Genomic DNA, 21,394 nt, shown 5'->3' on the forward strand with positions numbered 1-21,394 from the left:
CTTTCTTTCTTTCTTTCTTTCTTTCTTTCTTTCTTTCTCTCGTGCTCACTCTCGCTCTCTTTTTATTGCTCCTTTATTCCCCTTATTCGTTTCTTTGGTTGTTTCTTTCATTCTATCTTTCTCAATATCTCTCTCTGTCTGTCTGTCTGTCTGTATGTCTGTCTGTCTGTCTAATTGTCTATCAGTCTCTCTCTGTCACACATAAAGTGCTTTAGCAGAGGATTCCCATCTTCTCTGGAATAATGTAAGCACCCATTTTTGCTCTTATTATCCTTTCTTTTTTTTTGTTTTGTTTAAAAGCAGGTTTGATTTTTTTTTCTTTTCATCATTGCTGGTCACGGTGAAGCCCTGCCCTCTGTCGCACTTCCGTAATGAATCACATAGTAATCGTGGACGTACATGAGCACAGCGATGGGCTGGCCGATGATCAGCGAGATCCACACAGCCGCGTTGCCGTAGTTACCTCGCAGAAAGCGACCGACGAACATGGCAAGCGGAATCTGAAAACGGAAAATCGTTCAGTTCCGAACGCTGCTCATGGGTACAGGCAAGACAACATCAGGGGTTTTATACTAACCTGAGCCATCATTCCCATAAACGCCCAAAGCCGGAACATCTTCAGCGGCACGCTCACCAAGTACTGCAAGACAATAAACATGAGCGGTTTGTACAGCAAGTTTCACTCAGTAAAATGAAAAAAAAAAAGAAAACTGTAGTCGTTAAGGAAACCATGAAATAACTTTAAACCAATAACGAGCCTGATTCCACAGGAACAGCTAGAAGATCCATTAAGAGCAACTCAAGAATGTATGGATTTGGACTTGAATTAATATAAACAGTCTGCTGCAGGGGCTTAGAAATAAAATCTACTAGAATATCTACTAGTTCCGCATTTAAGCGCCCATCAGTAAACAGTTCTCTGAACAGTGCACCTCAACAATAATAAAACTATAATGAATGGACATTAGGTGCCATCCAGATGAGGATGGGTTCCCTTTTGAGTCTGGTTCCTCTCAAGGTTTCTTCCTCATGCCATCTTGTCGCTGTTGCCACTGGTTTGCTCATTAAGGAAAAACGTATAAACATTAACATATAAATAAAAATTTTATAACCTGTTTATCTCAGTAAAGTTGATTTTGGACAAAGTGCATCGTTATATATAAATAGATATATGTTGTGGAAAAAAAAAATGTGAAACGGTTTTCTCCCTTTTTGGTAATTTTGTAAACATTCGGAAGGGAAAAACGTAAGGGATAAACATATAAAGACTTGCTTATGTCAAATTTTATATTTTTATTCGTAATCTATTGAATTCTTTGAAGCCGCTTTGAAGTCCATTGTTCAAAAACTATACAAATAAAACTGAATAGAATCGATGAGCAGCGTTCAACTTTAGTGAGTGGTGTTCGAGATCATTAGACATTCGATTCTTTTCCGATAAAATCGATTGAAAATGTTAAAACCTCATGAAAGAAAGCGGAGAGGAAAAATACGGCGATCTGAGCGGTCAGCCTGTTCACGCCTCTCTTCAACATGGGCTTATAGAAGTGCCTGAGAACAGAGAAGGAACACAATAGACCAATAAGAATTATGTGACAGACGGACGAGGCAGTTGAACTTTGCTGAACACGTGGAAAATCCTATTATCTTAATGTAGCCACAAGCTGATTGCATGACTGCAGGAAAATAAATAGCAGGAATAAATAACAAGCTCAGACTCACCGTAAGCACCATTTATGGACGGGGATGTTCCAGTTCGACCAGAAATACGGCACTGTTTCGGAGTTCCTACGAACACAAGAAAGACTTTAGCAAATCGCAGCCACGTTCTTTCACAACTTTTCAAATATTTGTGAAGTGTGTTTATTCAGCGTACTTCAAAACAGCGTAAAAAAAAACCACGATCCGCAATATTGTCGAACAGCCGGATCTGGCTGGTGCATTTCAGTTTTTTTAATGCTTTTCTGGCCCGGAAATAAGCTCCAGAAGTACAGAAGACTTTAAAATCCTACTTTTACATTATATTTCTATAGAAATTACTTGAATAACAATGTTACTTATTGTATTGATGCGGGGTGTAGAAATAGAAGGGTAGGAAATTAATATATAGAACAACAGCAACATCTACTCACCACCAGTCTCTGTAAAATTCTCGGTCTCCGAACTGCATCAGTTCAGCGACGAAGTTCATGGAGGAGTGAAATAACCAATAAAAAAAGATGAGCCATATTAAATGATTCGGTACCTGAAGGAGAAGTGAGACGGGTTTGTGTCAGAGATGATGCATTAATACTTTTTTCTCCTTTTGAGTAGAAAAATCCAAATCTTTTTTAACTAAGCTTTATAATAATAATAATAATAATAATAATAATAATAATAATAATACATTTACTATCCTGTAGGAAAAAATCATAGACATCAATTTTCTATCCAATATTAGACATTTAAATATATTAAATTATAATTACAATATTCAATATAATTATGATTGTAATCTTAAAAAAATATATATTAATATTACAACTAAATATAATTAATATGTAAAGGAAACTGTTTCCATTAAATACATACAAATATAAAAGTATTTGGACGCCTGACTTTTCCAGGCATACTTGTTATCTCGATTGTATAGGATGTCTTTGGATGTGGTAGAATTACATTTTTCCTTCACCTGAACTAGGAGACCCAAACCTGTTCCAGCTCTTTCACCACTTCTTATGCCCCATGTGCACAAAGCTCCATGAGGTATACATAAACTAAAGTGGACTGGAACCCTGACTGCACTCCAGGCCTCATCATACTAAGTAATAACACCCTTGTGGCTGAATGAGCACAAATCTCCACAAGCACACTCCAGAATCTAGTGGAACATCTTTCCTGGAAATTGGATGTTACTATAACAGCAAACGTAGGACTTAATGTGGAATGAGATGTTGTACTGTATTTAATCAGTGAACAGAATTGTACTGGATTTATTTTTTTATAATAATTCTAGAAGACTAGAATTTTCTGCTGATATCGGCCAATACTGATTTGGTACTGAGATCTCTAGTTAGATACAGTTACATCATCTACAGTGAGGACATAGGGAAATATGTCCAGTACTCACAGCAAGCTTCAAGAGACGCTCCACCATCCGGGACAAGTCCATGTCCTGTCACGAAAACCAAAGATTTCCTCTTATTAAACCATAGAATCAGTAACCATTTCTCTGAGCAGCACTGACATTTATAGTACAGACTTATGTAATTTTATAATCCATGTAAATTTCGTGGTATTGAATATGTCAGGGATAATCTGCTGCTCTGTGTGCGGTAGAGGATTTTAATGCATGATGCAGGACAAATAACTACCCAACTTCATTCATTCATTCTCTCCCGCTAATCCGTAATTCGGGTCGCGGGGGCAGCAGTCTAAGCAGGCCCCCGCCTTCGACTGCTGCCCAATCCTCACAGCACCGTCCCTTACGGTCCCTCCTGCAGGTGGTGAGCCCACGGGAAGACTACCCAACTTCTCTACTACTAATCGTCTTCTTCTCTCCGCTTCTCCCATTAGGGGGCGCCACAGCAGATCATCTGTCTCCATATCCCCCTGTCCTCTACATCTGCCTCTTTAAACACAACCACCCACATTTCTTCCTTCACCACATCCATAAACCTCCTCCTTGGCCTTCCTCTTTTCCTCCTTCCTGGTGGCTCCATCCTCAGCATCCTCCTACCGATATACCACATGTCTTTTCTCTGCACATGTCCAAACCATCTAATTCTCCACTCCTAATAATAAAGCTATTATTCTTAACCCTTTTGTAGAATTTTTGTTATGTAAATATATTTTATTTTAACGTTATCCTCTTCACTTAGTCAAATTCATTGTCGTCAAAATTGCTGCATTCATCGTATCAGTTAGACCTCGAATGCGAAAAGGAAAAGCTTACAATTGCTGTTTGACTCTGTATGGACCTGTAACTGTATGGTGCTATGGTTACAGTGGTTTCTATGGTTTGACAATTTCACACCTTCCAGCCAATCAGAATCCATTATTCAGAGGTATAAAATGGATATCTTTATCTCATCTAACCAAATGACCCGACTGAAATTTTTTTGTGCCAGATTTTGTCATGCGTGTGTACGATGGTATTATGATAACTGTCTCAGTGTGTTATGTTAGCCAACAGAACTTGAATAGAACTGTCACACAACATAATGACTGACAGATGCAAATGCAGGTAAAACAGTGTTTTATAAAATCGTAGCAAACAAAGAAAAAAAGAAGGAAAAAAAAACAGTAGGTGAGACTCTTGGACAGGTCGAACGTCTATTAACAGTACAATCTGGGCTTGAAGAGAGACTTAACACCAAACCAAGGTCCAAAAACAACAGACAGTTGAAATATCGAGGTTTGGTATAGTCAGGAGTACAAATGCAGGGACTGAGCAAATACTTTGCAGTTAGTGTGTAAACCAAGGTCACTTTATAATGGGTGTAAATCAATTAGTACAGTCAGAAGCTGCAAAGTTTGGGAAATGTGGTCCATTGCAACCATTTAACCATCTAAGATGGTTGATACTGGTTGTGGTGTTTGCTTGCAGTGGCCTGACAGTAAAGTTCTACCCATAGAATCACTAAAGAGTCACCATTCTGTTTGGATTGGATTTTGTTTCAGTTCTAAGACACTTTGGATTAAAACTAATTATTTGCGTATTAATAAACCTAAATGCAACGGCTTTACCTGAAAAGGCTTCATGGAGTTCTGGACAGTTGGCACCATCCACTAGAAAACACATGGTGTATAAATTACAGGAAATACATAAATGACAAATGATTAAAAGTGACAAGCTCCAGTTTGTCCACACATACCTGCTGTATCAACCCGACCTGAAGCTGCATCAAAAAGAGCTGTAATTAAACCAGATATGATGTATAATTAATTTGTATTTAAACAGTTTGCTAGACTTAAAATGTATTTACTCAAATTTAAATACAACACACATACACACACACACACACACACACACACAGATTAGGGCTGTCAATCAATTAATTATTTAATCGTGATTAATCGCATGATTGTCATGAGTTAACTTGTCATTAAACGCAACTTAATCGCACATTTTATCAGTTCTAAATGAACCTTGAAAGACAAAATATTCTTGTACATGTTTTTGAGTAACGATGGTGTTTTAAATGACGTAAATCATCAGGACACCAAACGGAACTTTTGCTATGTTTCCACACGGACGGTTTTAATTGGCGGATTTCGGTGCTCGATTTGAGACTTCAGTAAAACAAATGTTTAGTGATTAAAAATTGTTTTTAAGTGGAGTTTTTTGTTTTCTTTTCCTTTTTTTATATCTGAGAGAAGGAAGGACGTCGTGAATAAATGTGTGTTGCGTTGAAGGTTTTCATTTCGCCTCATTTATTTATTTATTTATTTATTTATTTATATTTTCAATAAAAATGGTCAAACAGAAATGTGCGCTGCATTAATCGTGCGTTAATAAAATGACTGCCATTAAAATTTATTGTATGAACATATATATATACAGTGGAACCCGGTTATGTCGGTTATATATATATATATATATATAAATCAAAGCTTACCATTTCAAAAAGTCTCCTGAGCAGGAAGCGCTTGCGTATCCGTGGGGATCGGGGGAAGTTCAGCTCATAGCACAGTGTTGGGGCGAAAATGAAATAATACATGTCTACCGAAAAAGAAGAAATGGGATAGGTTGTAAACAGAGCAGTATATGAGAGAGAGAGAGAGAGAGAGAGAGAGAGAGAGAGAGAGAGAGAGAGAGAGAGAGAGAGAGAGAGAGAGAGAGAGAGAGAGAGAGAGAGAGAGAGAGAGAGAGAGAGAGAGAGAGAGATTCATCTTTCTTAATTATCAAACAATAACTAGATAGATAGAACATACCTGAGCTTCCTTTAATAAAAGTCTCATAATCCTTAGCTATGGACTGTGCAATTGGACAAAAGTAGGTGGACACCTAAACATCCCATTCCACATTTACTCCCTATTTAGTCCATGTTATAATAATCTCTACTCCTCTTGGAATATGTTCGACAAGATGTAAGTGATTTGTGCCACAAATCGGCCACAAGGGTGTTGTCAGGTGCTGATGTGAGGAGAAAGTCAATGTTCTATTTCATCCCAAAGGTGTTCAGTAGGGTTGAAAAAGATTTTTCACTCCAACACATGCAAAACATATATTCACGGAGTTGGCTTTGTGCAGTGTCAGGCTGGAATATGTTTGAGTCTCTAGTTCAAGTGAAGGGAAAATTTTATGCAACCGCATCCAAAGACGTGTGGTAACAGTTTGAAGAAGAAACCACATATGGCTGGAAAACTCATATAGCACATATTTGTGATTTTGCATATTTGCAACAGGCGAATAAACCTTGAATTCAGTGTCAATGTTTCATTGTGTGCTGAGACTAATATAACTTATCTAAGACCACCCCTGGACACTCCCGATCTTCACCAGCAGAGGTCACCCCATCTCTGTTCATCCCATTTTCTGTGTTTCCAAACATTACATCTCCCTAATGCGGCGTTCCAAACTCAAAAAGCAAGAAATCGGAATTGAGAATGTTTTTTAATCTAAAAATTAGGAGGAAAAACACAAATGCTGTCCATGTTGTCAGCAACAAAGAGTTTTAACTGGGTTTCTTGCTATGATAAAATGGTTTTCAGTGGTATTAAAAGGTGGATTAAGTCGGGTAAGTCCCCACTGAATGCACGGCCGGCCACTCGTGGATCCTAACACTCGTCTGATCTCTTACAACAATTGGCCATATCATGCATCTTTAACCAAACTCTCTCGGCAGCAGTACCTCTGTGGGTAAGATTGCCCGGGTAGGTCACATGACTGTGTGCTGCATTCCCATTGGCTCTCTGCACAGATGGACCTGCAAACATTTAGTAATAAAAAAATAAAATAAAAAAAAATTTATAAATCCCAAATTTTGTGATCTGAGCACTTGTATTGCTTAATCGTATTAACTTTAATATCCTTCTTTGTAGGCTCTTTTCACTCTATTGCTAGTTTTCATGAAAGACACGTGTCAAAATATTATTACCGATGCCACCCAAATAAACTAATCCCACCTGTACAGGGCATTACCCTTCTTCTTAGATATATATAAAAACATTTATTAACATTTATTAACATTTATTGAGATAATAGTATTAAGTAGTACAGTATAATAAATAATAGCAATACATTTTTTTCTCAAAAGTCCAGAAGAAACATCCATCCAGAAGATGTAGGAGCATTACAAAGGGTGTGTGTGTGTGTGTGTGTGTGTGTGTGTGTGTGTGTTTTATATGTTTGCGTTTATTAACTCTTTATAAACGCTAGTTTACTTTGGGTAACAGATTTCAAATATTCAAACACTAAAAGCCTTAAAAGGTCAATAAAAGCAAAGATACTCAGCACCAGAATAAACACACACACACACACACACACACACACACACACACACACACACACACACACACACACACACACACACACGCATCGTGCTTGCTAAAAGCCTTGTTATTTCAAGCTCCAGCTTTTCTTGTGTACCTGCAAATCCTGGATTCAATGGGTCAAAAAGCAAACGTTAACCTGAGTACGATGTTCCTGTGAGGGAAATAAAGACCCTTTTTCTTTGAGGAAATGCAATCTGGGATCAGGGCCTCTGTAGTGTTACTGTACTGAAAACAGTCTTTTTTATCAGCCAGTGGGATACTGCAGGTAGCAGTTGTATGGGTTTTTGTTGTGGAATGTGCAGGTTGCACTTTTAACAATGGGCATTGTCCCAAAGCAGCTATAAGGAGGTTATAACCTGTTAATTTATATGTTCATTTTTAAGTTTATCCCTAAGTGAGCGAGCCAGTGACGACAAAACGGAAGGAAAATCTCTGAGACGGCATGAGGAAGAACTCGAAGGGGAATCCATCCTCATCTGGGTGGCACCAAATGTCTATATAGTTTTATGATTTTATCATCATATACATTTAGCTCTTAGATTTATTAGATTTTTTTTTAATGCTGTAGAAAAAAAACAGCAACAGAATCATGGCTTCATGGAAAGCTTTACTGATTGTAACCCTACATCAGATCGTCTAATCAAATTTCTACACATTCCTAAATTCATACTGTGTGTGATGTTCGGACTCACAGGAGTTGGAGCGAGACAGTTTTCGAGCTTGGATGTGTCTGATTTCCCGACACCATTTATTCACATCCCTGTAGGAGTAGAGCTTCAGAAAGACGACTGTGTATACCACTAGGGCAATTATTCCACCAACTGCAAACAAACACACACACACACACACACACACACACACACACACACACACACACAGATGATCAGGCACATGTTAGAAATTTCAACCAGTGCATATTTACAACAGAGCGAAAACCGCAATGTCCTCAGTGTTAATTTCTCCAAGCGTTTAGCTACAACTCAGATTAGGAAGAAGAATTCAGACTCGGCTCTGCATAATGGCAGTGGGAATAAAACAAGGGCTCTTAATTTGGACCAGACATTTCTCACAATGACTCATTTAAAAAAGTGGTGGTTCAGTTTATTTTATAAATATAAGAATTTGCAAGTCGCTTTGGATAAAAGCGTCTGCCAAATGTGGTAAATAAATATCTTAAATTGTGGGGTATGAACAGAAGTCTACAGCATTAACATTCCTTTCTTGTGTACTTATATAAAGGTCTTGTATGAAGGAAACAATACCTGGGGTCATGGAGGTCAGAGTGAGGACGGTGGCTGATGGAAAGCACAAAACAGCAATGAGATTGATGCAGTAAAGGAAAGTCCCAATGCTCTCTGAGATTCTGCCCTGAAAGCAAGTGACAAAAACAACATATCTGTGTATATACATTTATTACATTAGAAGAAGAAACTACAGGATTGATGCATGTTTAAAAGACTCTCACCATCGCCAGCTGTCTTTCCGTGTACAGAGCTGCCACGATAAACACGTTAGACACTGAAAGACAGCAGGAAACAGACTCAGAAAAAATATAGTTCCAATAAGTGTTAAAATAATAAGTTATAATTACAAAACTGGAGCTTGTTCCTTAAATATAAATTAAATTTGGACAATATGAAAACAAATTAATTTGAAGTATCGTCAAGATTCTAGAGTTGTCACTTTGTGTTTGAACCACTAGAGGTCATTGTTTCCCTTATGTTTTGTTCCTTCTATAGATCATTAACGTTACTGCTCCCACCTGTGTCTCATTTCCCGAGTGTGTATTTAAGTTTCCCTGCAATCAGCCGGAGCTGATTTAAGGCTAAAACTTGAGTAAAGCTAATCTTGAATAATTTAATCAGTTTTTCTCCAAATGGACTTCCACCTCAAAGTCCCATTTGTTAGATTCTGCTTTGAGGAAATACACTATGTAGGAAAAAAAGGTGACTATTAGATTAATAGGAACTTTTTGAAAATCACAATTCCACATTTAGTTCCTTTTTGCTGTTATGATAACCTCCACGAAGTTTTTTCTAGAATGTGCTTGTGGAGATTTTTTTTCATTCAACCACAAGGGTTTTTAAAAAATCGACAGAAGAGTAGAATATTGATTGTTTGTGTCCACTGGGACTGAAAAATGACAGGTTTTAGGTTTTACTCCGTTAATAAGGACAGTGGAGAGAAATGGGCTCAGCTTTATTTAGCTTAGTTAAATATAAAAAGACAGAATTGGAATGCATCCGGAATACTAACAGAAAATCAGGTGTTGTGCATCGATAAAAACAAAGAAAAGCAAAATAGGAATCTTGAAAAAGTAAAAATTTTGGTTTTGTGTCAAACTGAAAAAAAAAAAGAACTAAAAGAGAAAATAATAAAGAGATGATAATGAAATAACTGAATAATACAGCGACGTATTTTGTGCATGAATATGAAGAAACGTGGAACATAATGACAGAAAGTTATGATATAGACACATTTTGTCTATATTAATGTTAAATTCTAAACTATAAGTTACCAATAATAAGGCATGCAGAAGGCCAGCTGTATGGGTCCTTTAAGAAGAGGGAGACCACCTGGATGGGGTCCACCAGTATGCCATATCTGTGCAAATAAACAGTGAAATTATCAAATCATCATGAATACTGAATCAATCTTTTCAAGGTACTCAGTTTTTTTTTTTTTTTTTACAAGGCTTGCCAGAAAGCTTCAATTGTGCATCAAGACTGGGGAAACAAAAAAACGTGTAGGGTTGCCAGATCTCAGAGGATATTTCCACCCCAACTACAACTCCATATAAAATCCAAACAAAAAGGATATATTTACAGTATGAGGATATAATACGAAGAACTTGGCAACCCTGCTTACCGAGCAAAGATGACACTAAAAGTGAGAAAATACTGTATTCCTTATGACTTCCAGTCTAAATATGAAAGCGTCAAACTGTTACAGATTGAAAGAAAATGTACAACCTTAGTACACACTGTAAAATCGTTTATTTACCCTTATTCATTCATCTTCATACTTTCATCTTTATCTGTTTTATACACACTATATATTCAACTTTATCTTTTCATATACTTTTATAATTTACTAAATCTCATGCCCTGTTGATGTATGAAATTTTAAAGATATGGTTCTCTCTAACAGAGAGAAGTATTACTTCAAATCCATTACAAATGTTTACACTTATTCTGCATTGAAAAATGTCTATTCTAATGGGAGAAACTGATGATCCCATAGGATTTTTGAATACACAGAATATACAGAATCTAAATGTATAGCTATAAATATAAAAGAAAACTTGCAATGAATTACAACTGAAAGCTACGGTTACTTAACTACTCTTTACAGCCATGGTGAACAGAAAAGCATCTCAAAACACACAATATATGGCATTTCGAGGTGGGTTTAGTCACAACAGGGTACAATGTGGTTCAATGTAAGGGTTCATTCTAAGGGTTTATTAAACTTGTTTGGATTTAAGTACAGCATAATGCATATATAAGTGGCTCATAGCCAGTACTGTGACAGGTCACTCAGATAAACGGGATACTAAAAGTACTATGTACTATGAATGCACCTACTTTATGAGGTTCTCCAGGAAAAGGCGTGCATTGGACAAAACCTTAAAAAGAAAGAAAGACATGTCAGTGTGTCAGTGGTTAATCATTTAAAGATTTTTGTTTCACCATTTACATCACGCTCTATAGGGCTGTAAAAAACAAATGCAATTGCAGGGATCGAAGTCTTCAGCTAGGAGATACCAGTCTGGACTATCAGTAAATTCCATTATATGTCAATAAAAAAAGGGTGTGAACAAGTGAACTGAGAGAAAACACGTTGTACTGTGATTTTTGGGAATGAACGTGAGGAAAAATTGTGAGGTGGATTTAGACATGGTACATAAAAATATCTGGTTTTAGACATTAAACTGCAGTCTGGCTTCTAGTCTCATTACCCCAGTGTTCACGTGGACGGCGTCCAATGGCGGAACTTTGCCACAATGAGCCCCTCTACAAGTGTGACATTTGCGCCCTACTCACGTTTTCCTTTTACAAATTTTCTAAAGAATTTGCATGGACTTACACTATTCACTCATTCGCATACTCATAAAACAAAAAGTAACATGTTAGCCCTGTGATGGCCGGGAGTGCCGTCTACACCTTCTTAACACCACCGACACTATCACGGCAACGCAAAAAAGAAGCATGGTTACTAAGCAACTAGTCTTTCACACACACACACAAATAAGGGCATTTGGACCCACTGACCTATTTTGGTGCTGCTACCTTACTTCAGAGCACTTCAGTATACTGGCATGGCAGAAGTATCAGGAGCTCAGTCATTTAATAGAAATTGGATGCAAAGTAACTGTACTGGTTGGCCACAACCCAATTTATTCCCATCTATCATCATTAATTAACATGGTGTCTTGAAGTGAAGCTGTAACATTTTGAAATCCATCCAGATTTTCAAAACGGCCAAAAAATTTATCCACATCTCTGATCTTCAGCCAACCACCATCATTTTTCCACCTATTGCTTTTTTTCTCCTCTATCAATTAAAGTGCTATATTAAAGTAGCAAGAGTGTGACTTTAAATTAATTAGCTAACCAGGATATTCCTTTCTATGGTCAGCCACAATATATGCACGACTGCACTACCTACATTACATTCCAAACCATCTAGAGACGTACCAGCGCAATTTGGATCCCACTTAATGTGGAGTTTTGACATTGGACCTCTTGTTTTAGAGGACGTAAGCTGAACATTAAAACCAATGGCACACATCTGCCTCGTGTTCTTCGGAAAAAATGAAACACTCGGTAGCCTGCTGCTATAAAATATAATCCACATCAGTGTGGTGTGATATAGCCCTGTATAAAGCTCATCTGCTGCTAATTATTGCATTATTGCAGTGTATCATAGTGAACACTTTAATTGGGACGTCTGACTTTTCCAGCCATATGTGGTTCGTCCTCTATTTGTTACCACAAAGTATAGGATACAATTGTATAGGACGTCTTCGGTGTGGAAGCATTGAACTCTCCCTTCACTTGAACTAGGAGACCCAAACCTGTTCCAGCAGGACAATGTCCCTATGAACAAAGCCAGCTCCATTTAGATATGCTTTCCACTGGTTGGAGTAGAAGATATTGGGAGGCCAGCTATAGAGCTCTGACCTTTGAAGACCTTTGGGATGAATTGAAACGCTGACAGCACCCCAGGCCTCCTCACCTCAGTACCAGACCTCACCAACAACCTTGTGGCGGAATGAAATCTCACAGATGTCTACAAGCACATAAAAAATCTAGTGGAACATCTTCCCAGAAGAGTGGAGGTTATGATAACAGCAAAATGAGACTAAATGTGTAATGGGAATCTTATGGTCAGGTCAAACATTTGACCAAACAGTGTTTAAATCTGGGATTTGCCCAAAAACATACAGTTGCTGTTAAAAAAATCAACTAGCACCTTCATTTTGATCAATCAGATTTTAAAATTTAACAGCCCTTGGGGTATATATATACAAATTAGCTTAATTATATAGATATATACTCAGGAAATTATTCTCAGAACCCTTAACTTTATTCTCTTTTAAAAGACAGGAAGCCTGAAACCGTACTCTATTCTACTTTCCAATCATTTGCAAAAATGACAAATAAGACTGAAGGATTGATTCCTGAGATAGTGGCAGGTTGAATTAACATGTTTTTAGTTTTCTTAAACAGACATTCAGCCAACACCAATATTTCTTGTCGCAAGCTGTTTTCCCTCTCTGAATCACCCTCGCCCAGCAGTTTCCTACTTAATAGCCATAATTACTCATTACCAGACACAAAGCATTGCGGGACATTTTGAGGGACTATAATGAGAAAAATGGAATCCCGGAGAGAAACGCCGACGTGTTCTCGTTTCAAAGACTACGTTAATATTGGTTTAGAAACTGCAATTTGCTCTCTCTCTCTCTCTTGCGTTTCCCACTAAGCGTCGGGAGAAATGGGTGTTTATTTTTATAAGCGACACGTAAGCCTTCTAACAATTCATTAATGTGAATTCATGTAAAAAGTTTGGGTTTTGATTAGGCTGCATAAAGAAAGTTTACCTAGAGACATTTCAGGTAAGGTAATGATGAAGTCTGCGTTTTTGCTCATGCAGCCTATCTTTAGTCACTGCTGAACAGCCCGGCATGGACAGCCCGGTTCACAAGACATAAACGGCATTGACAGCATGCTTCGAAGGCTCTATGGGCATGTATCCAGCACTGTTTACGCTGTATCTGAGGTCAGTGGGTGAGAGAATCAGGCAAAAGGTGAAAAGGATAAGTCAGGACCCTGGGTGCGTAGTGTGAATTTGTCAATCATAAAGTACCAGGAAAACATTGGGGTCATGAACCAATGGGCCTCCAAGGAGGTTAAAAGTCCTTAAAAATTAAGGACACAACAATTCAATGGAATAACTATGATGCCAGGTTTATTTGTTAGCAGACATCAGCAGTAGGTTTTTAGCACTGTAAATGCTATAGTTCCACTCAAAAACAACTTTTTTCCAGAGATGGTTACATTTTCTGTGGTAAAATTATTAGCACACTGGCAAATATTTACACCTAATGCCATCATTATAGGCAGCGTGAAGTGGCAGAGCAGCAGGCATTGCTGTCTCATATCTACAGGGTCCAGGGTCAGGGATTTAATCCAGAGTTTGCTCTGTGTCTATTCAATTCAATTTCAATTCAATTCATTTATTTGTATAGCGCTTTTAACAATGAACATTGTCTCAAAGCAGCTTTACACAGATAATGTGGTGATTAAAAGTAAATATGTTCTTTATAAGTGTAAGTTTGTCCCTGATGAGCGAGCCGGTGGCGACTGTGGCACAAGGAAGAAACCTTGAGAGGAACCAGACAAGTTTTTGTCTAGAGTTTTTACACACATTCCCGCCTTGTCCATGTGGGCTTACTCAGGGTTCTCCAGTTTTTTCCTACTGTTCAAAACTTCACTAGCTAAGATGTAGTACTCCTAAGTATGATCACGCTTACTGAAGCGCTTTATCATTTTTGTTCATTATAGCAAAGTTCACAAGCAAGATCAAAATCAAACCTGATCAGGCTCAAAGCTGTTGTTTCGTCTGTTCATTGGAGTGCTGCAGTTTATTGTTAAAACTACCCAGTGCCAGCGTATGCTAACGCTCAAAACTCTTGTTAAATTCAATGTAAAGTATTGTTTGTATTATTCCATTTTACATCCTTTTTCATTGAAATCTCAGAACTCCAGATCCTGTTTTGGCATAATTCAACAGAGATTAACCACTTCTACTGAAAAGTAAGTTACACCAGTGATCAGACTGGATATACACTTTATATACAAAAGTATTCTGACATTTCAATTTATGTTACCACAAAGTTTGCACACAACTGAATACGGATATGCTAGAAATGATTTTTCCCTTCACTAGAACTTCACTAGAAATCTGCTCCAGCATGACAATGCCCCTGTGCATAAAGCCAGCTCCATTAAGATTTCCATTGTTTTTCATTGGTTGGCAACCTCAACCCTATTGATAACTTTTGGGATGAATTGGACTGCACTCCAGGTCTCCTCACCTCACCTACATCAGTACCTGACTGTACTAACGCCTTTGTGGCTGAATGTGCAAAAATCTCCACACGCACGCTCCAAACTCCAGTGGAACATCTTCCCAGAAGAGTGGAGGTAATTATAACAAGGACTAAATGTGGAATGACATACGATTCTTATGGTTAGTTGTCCACAAACCATATTTCCCATTTAGTGTATATAGTATAAATTCACTAGACAGCCAGGGGATCTGAGTATAAATTAGTCTGAAGCTCAGTCGGAGAGAGAAACAAGCACATGACTGATGTCTGATTGTGAAAGGCGACTCCTGGAGGGTGAGAAAGACAAAAAAAGAGGCTGGGGTTAAGAAAGTTGTCTGTTTCACTTAGATAAGTGTGGTAAGCAGTGGAACAAGGCCAAGTTGTTTTTTGCTTCATCCAAGTCATTCCTTTCACAACTTTACCACAGAATTCATGACTCCACACTGAGCATGCAAAACCACGTCAACTCTACATTTGCATTACTGATTAGAGGTCAAATGGAGATGAAAACTTTGAGCAAGTGTGTACTGGAGGCCAGATGTATTAGGATGTCTTCATAACCTAAGCTTTCTTTTGCATATACAAGTGGTTCTTAAAGGGGTGGATGAGTAGGAAAAGCATCTATATGCAATACTTTTTGTGATTATTATTGGTCTGTTTTGTGGGTGTAAGTGTGTGTGTGTGGATCAGGTTTTTGACCTTGTAGCTGGTCCCTATGTATTTTTTTCTAAACAAAATCGCTGCAAATAAATACTTAAAAAAATATATATAAAAAAATAAAATTATAAAATAAAAAATAAATAAATAAAGATTTTGGTCATATGAGGAAAAGTAAAATGTGTATTTTAACATGAAACTACATACATAAATATATAGCTATGATGCCAAGTGAATGATATACTGTGTGACATTAATGGGGTAAAGAAAAAAAAAAAACAGGAATGAAATGGCAAAATCGCAATGCTCTGAACTTTACAGTTCACATTCCCGGCTTTAATTTGTAAATACATACATATAAAGCCACTGTAGGATTTTACAAAAATCACTGAGAGAAGCGACACATTTTAATACCAGTCTTTGTTTTATGACTTTATACATTTTTTAAAATATTTAGGTTTATTGAATCCTATTTCCTTTTTAAATGGTTATCTATTTGCACATCACGGTATATCCTATGCACTTCTATGCACAAGCTGTGTATTTTGCTGCGCCTCCTCACATCTGAATCTGATTGTCTGTAGAAGGTCGCGATAATAACAGCTAGTGAAACACTTGTGTTCAATGTGCTATCAGCAAGTCTGGTGATGAAATTGTGAAATAATAAGTTGCTATTTTCAGATTCAGAGCATCAATTTTCAAAACTGTTCCCATATATTCCCTGATTTGGCCAAATTTTGACTGGGCTTGCTTCCTTAAATCAGGTCGTATTAATGTTTTACACAAGTGAATTTTGTGTGCATTTTCACTGTATTTGTCCATTATGAAGCTCTTACCAGCATGACCACACACCAGTTGAGGATTCCTCTGTAGTTGCTGTAACCACTCTCTGAGCTGAGCAGTGACTCCTGGAGCCGATGGCAGCTGAAGAGAGAGAAAACAAGGGCAAAGGTTTTATTAAGGAACATCCATAAACTCCCGACTGAAGAAGCCATTATTATTGTGAAAACAGAAAGCCGTTATTTGATGTTGCACAACTGCAGCAATCATTGCATTATTGCACTGAACATTTTGCTTTGAGTTGGGATTCTTATCTCAGGGTATGCTCACTCATACGAACCACTCACACACACACACACAAACACACACACACACACACACACACACACACACACACACACACACACACACACAATCAGATACTTTCCACTTAGAGCTTTAAAACCACAGCACTTGATCAAAAGTTCCTAAATTAGTTTTGTTTTAAGTTTTGTTTGCTGATGCAGTGAATTTCCTCCTGAGAAAATTCAGGAGGGAATGGAATGAGTCTCCAGTGTTAGAGCTTTGTATTATAACAATCAAGAGGTGAAGTCAGGAGGGGGAGTGGTGGCTCCAGCGGTTAAGGCGCTGGGTTGCCGATCGGAAGGTCTGGGATTCAAGCCCCGGTATCGCCAGGCTGCCACTCTTGGGCCCTTGAGCAAGACCCTTAACCCTCTATGCTCCGGGGGTCCCTTACGAGGGAAATATCAAGGTCCGTGACGTCGGAGTGACGTGGGGCCACCTTCCCGTGGGCTCACCACCTGCAGGAGGGACCGTAAGGGACGGTGCTGTGAGGATTGGGCAGCAGTCGAAGGCGGGGTATGCCTGCTTAGACTGCTGCCCCCGTGACCTGAATTACGGATAAGCGGGAGAAAATGAATGAATGAAAGAGGTGAAGTCAAAGGATTGCAAAGTTTCTGTCTGTCTGTCTGTCTGTCTGTCTGTCTGTCTGTCTGTCTGTCTGTCTGTCTATCTATCTATCTATCTATCTATCTATCTATCTATCTATCTATCTATCTATCTATCTATCTATCTATCTATCTATCTATCTATCTATCTATCTATCTATCTATCTATCTATCTTCATAAATGAAGAAACAGGACCAAAACTATAAAAAACGTTAACCCAGACAGGAAGTCACATATACTGCCTAAGCCATGTGCTCACATTGTGTATCTATCTATCTATCTATCTATCTATCTATCTATCTATCTATCTATCTATCTATCTATCTATCTGTCTGTCTGTCTGTCTGTCTGTCTGTCTGTCTGTCTGTCTGTTACATGCAACAATAAAAACTATTAATGTTCTACAACATTGAATGTAAATGTGTGTGTTTTTATAATTAAAACTTCACAAATAAATATTTATATTATAATTATATTACATTTTTCTATCATTAATCTACAATGTATTAACCAATCTATTAGATTTGTACTAATTAATTATTAATAATAATAATAATAATAATAATAATAATAATAATGTTTTATTCTTAACTTGACAAATGTCTCATGATTTTCAGCAATAAACTACACACACATAGACATACTATTACACAATATTGTATAACATTTATACTATACAATTACCAATTTCTCACGTAAACCAGTAGGAATCGCTGTTTGATGTTTTAGAAATTGGAATTTATAAACTTGTCAACGAAAAGTTATCAAAAGAAACGAGTTTAATGATAGAAAACCACAAACGTGAGGCTAAAAAAAGATCCAATATCCTTTATGCACTTTTTGGAATACGCATGAGCATGAACAGTCGTATAATTAAATTAAATATAGCCAATATTGGAAAGTTTTGGTACTAGAAATTGTTACGGCATTTACTATTTCTTCATGTGAAACAAATTAGGCCAGAGAGGCCTGGGGGAGTAGTGGTGAAGTGCACTTCATAATTACAACTTTAAAAATAGGATTCTAATAGAACCAGTGCACTAACAAAGACAGCTCGAGTTGTACAGATGAACGCAGCAGGACACAAATGAACTGAAATCATATGCAGCAGCAACAGTAACTAATGTTCTTTTAATATATAAAAAAAAAAAAAGGTTTATGAGGTAATATTTGAAGTGAACCTGCCCATAAGGTGCTGTAGTGCCTTAGAACGAGGTTTTTAACCTTTAAATGCTCTTCTTTATGAGATTGGATTGTTCTGTCTTATAGGCTTTTCAAACACTTATATTCTGAACTTCAAAATGTCAAAAAACAACATCCAGATAATTCTGCTTAGATGTAAACATTCTGTATGGTCAGGCTTTAATTTTTCTTTTTTAAAAGATTTGCATCCACAATACCACATAATGCATTATAGCCTAACATTAAACATTCACATACAGCTGACTATCACATCCATACTGTATTAAGTTCTTGCTCAAACTCTTAAAAACCTATAAATAGAATGTTAGAAGTTATAGCATTACAATTTCTTTTGACTGGATCTAAGAGGCTTAAACATTGTTCCAATATGAAACCCCATAAGCGAGCTCCTTGAAGACATGGTGTCTTCAGATTAGAATGGTAGAACTTGAAAGCCCCTAACCTCAACCCCAATATCATCAGAGTCTATCACTAATATTCATATTGGTATGTTCAACAAGCAGATACTGAGTGTAATGGCTGAGTGCACAAACTTTTAGAGTGTATCGATGATATATATGCGGTCGGCTAAAACACACACAATGATGGTTCATCAGTTTCATCAATAAACATCAACATCAGGAAAGTTGCTCATTACGAACATACATTTCACATGCAAACTATTAAACGTTAACTGCCAGAGATGATCCCCGTTCGAGATCTCGGAAGATTACGCAGTGTTAATGCATGTTCCACAAGCTTCTGTTTTGATTGGTGTCCTGTCTAATCTTCTGGGTTTGTTTTATGTGGGTATAAATGCCTCATTCTTTCCAAGTAACTCTTTTAGTTTCGTGTCCCTCGTGTCCTGGCGTTTGATCTCGTCCACGTTTCTTGTTTTCCACCACACAATTGCCACCACAATTCCAAGAACAGGAAGTCATACAGTTCTTCCTGTTAGTTAGAATTCTTCATTGACTGGGTAAAAGGTGCTAAACATTTAAAGGTTTCGGTCTGGATGATCACATGATGTGATGTAACATTCTACAGTACAGATTTTACATACAATTCAGTGTGCTGGAAATTTTTAAAGAATTTGAATTAAAAAGAATGAATTAAAAAAGGATAGGAAAGATTGGAAGGCGAAAGATCTGGACCTAGAAGGTTGATCTCAGGTTGATCTTAGTTCTCAGGTTGATCTGCATAAGATCTGATCATTATCCTCCTATAATAATCAGTGCGTTATGATGTTATAAAGGGGGTGTGTTATAGCAGAAAAGACCTCGGGATGAGCATTGTGGATCCAGATTGAGGTACTGTACAATTCTTCACGGATGAATCTGATCAGCTTCTGCGTTATGATCAGTTATGTAAGTAAGTCGTAATGTCACGTCTTGATGTTATAACCATTGCCATCATCATCACTTGCAGGATGAATTGCCTTACCACCTGCTGAGATCTTTACCTGATCCTGTCCTTAAGGCCATCCTGTTTGCTCCTCAGAGGTTCTTGCACCTGCTCGCAGTAGGCGCTCAGGTTGCGGGACTCGCTCTTGTCGGTGCGCTTCGAGCTCGCGCCCGCTTCCCCGCAGATCGTCACGGTTCTCCGCCGGCGCGTTAAGGCGCCTCTGTCGCGCCGGTCGCCCATGTTTCCATCTAGACCAGGGCTGACTGAGACATGGCGAATGATGCAGGAGCCTGATCAGGGAGAGAAACTCATCTCTGAGTCGTGTCCAGACAAAAAAAAAAAAAAGACAGAGGGGTGTGTTCACTCGTGCAAACGCAAGCGCATGCTCCGCACATGGGCCGCAAAATAGAACGAGTGGGCGTGGCCTAAGAGGGACGCTTTTATTGTTATTTCAACCATATATATAGCTGACAACGTTCCTCCAGAACCCTGGTGCTACATAAAACAACACAAAGCTACATAACAGAAAACACAGAGTTAAGACTAAAAACAGAGTTAAGACTAAATACTGAAATAATGACCAAACACAGAGCTAATGACCAAACACAGAGCTAAAGACCAAACACAGAGCTAAAACTAAACACTGAGCTAAGGACCAAACATTTTGCTTAGGACTAAACACTGAGATAACAAACCGAACACTGAGCTAAGTACCAAACACTGAGCTAAGGACTAAACACTGAGCTAAGGACTAAACACTGAGTTAAGGACCAAACACTTTGCTCAGGACTAAACACTGAGATAAGACCAAACACAGAGCTAAGGACCAAACACAGAGCTAAGGACCAAACACAGAGCTAAGGACCAAACACTGAGCTAAGGACTAAACACTGAGTTATGGACCAAACACTTTGCTCAGGACTAAACACTGAGATAAGACCAAACACTGAGCTAAGGACCAAACACTGAGCTAAGGACTAAACACTGAGCTAAGGACCAAACACCAAGCTATGGACCAAACACAGAGCTAAGGACCAAACACTGAGCTAAAGACTAAACACTGAGCTAAGGACTAAGTTGTCCTCACCACATAAATTGCATCGTGTGCAACCTGGTGTAAACAGTGCAAGACAAGACTAGTGCAAAAGACAACACAAAACAGTGCAGGACAAATACCCAAAACACAAAATAGCGCCACCAGTAAACCTGCTGTATATTATACAGTACAGTGTGCGAGAGAAACCTGGATACAGGAGTGAACTTGCAAATAAACACAAAATGTAAACATAAAAGTTTGTGCAAAACAGCAATAGCAGCAGTTTA

General features: G+C 38.0%; 2 protein-coding genes across 3 annotated transcripts in view; one reads left to right on the plus strand and one right to left on the minus strand.

Moving 5' to 3' along the window:
- Nucleotides 1–21,394, plus strand: part of oxsm (3-oxoacyl-ACP synthase, mitochondrial) — a 180,991-nt gene that overhangs the window by 11,560 nt on the left and 148,037 nt on the right. The gene's annotated exons all lie outside the window — the stretch shown is intronic.
- dgat1a (diacylglycerol O-acyltransferase 1a) lies at nucleotides 274–20,457 on the minus strand. The gene is made up of 17 exons (XM_083524178.1): nucleotides 20,130–20,457; nucleotides 16,594–16,681; nucleotides 11,067–11,107; nucleotides 9,998–10,083; nucleotides 8,945–8,997; nucleotides 8,742–8,847; nucleotides 8,172–8,300; nucleotides 6,837–6,911; nucleotides 5,601–5,704; nucleotides 4,857–4,895; nucleotides 4,729–4,770; nucleotides 3,110–3,154; nucleotides 2,133–2,245; nucleotides 1,723–1,788; nucleotides 1,464–1,551; nucleotides 578–640; nucleotides 274–500 (listed from the first exon to the last, which is right to left on the minus strand). Exons 1-17 carry the CDS (start codon nucleotides 20,309–20,311, stop codon nucleotides 336–338), a joined length of 1,485 nt encoding a protein of 494 aa, XP_083380304.1. The 5' UTR covers nucleotides 20,312–20,457; the 3' UTR covers nucleotides 274–335.

This window comes from Silurus aristotelis (genome assembly GCF_946808225.1).
Source record: "Silurus aristotelis genome assembly, chromosome: 21".
NCBI lineage: Eukaryota > Metazoa > Chordata > Actinopteri > Siluriformes > Siluridae > Silurus > Silurus aristotelis.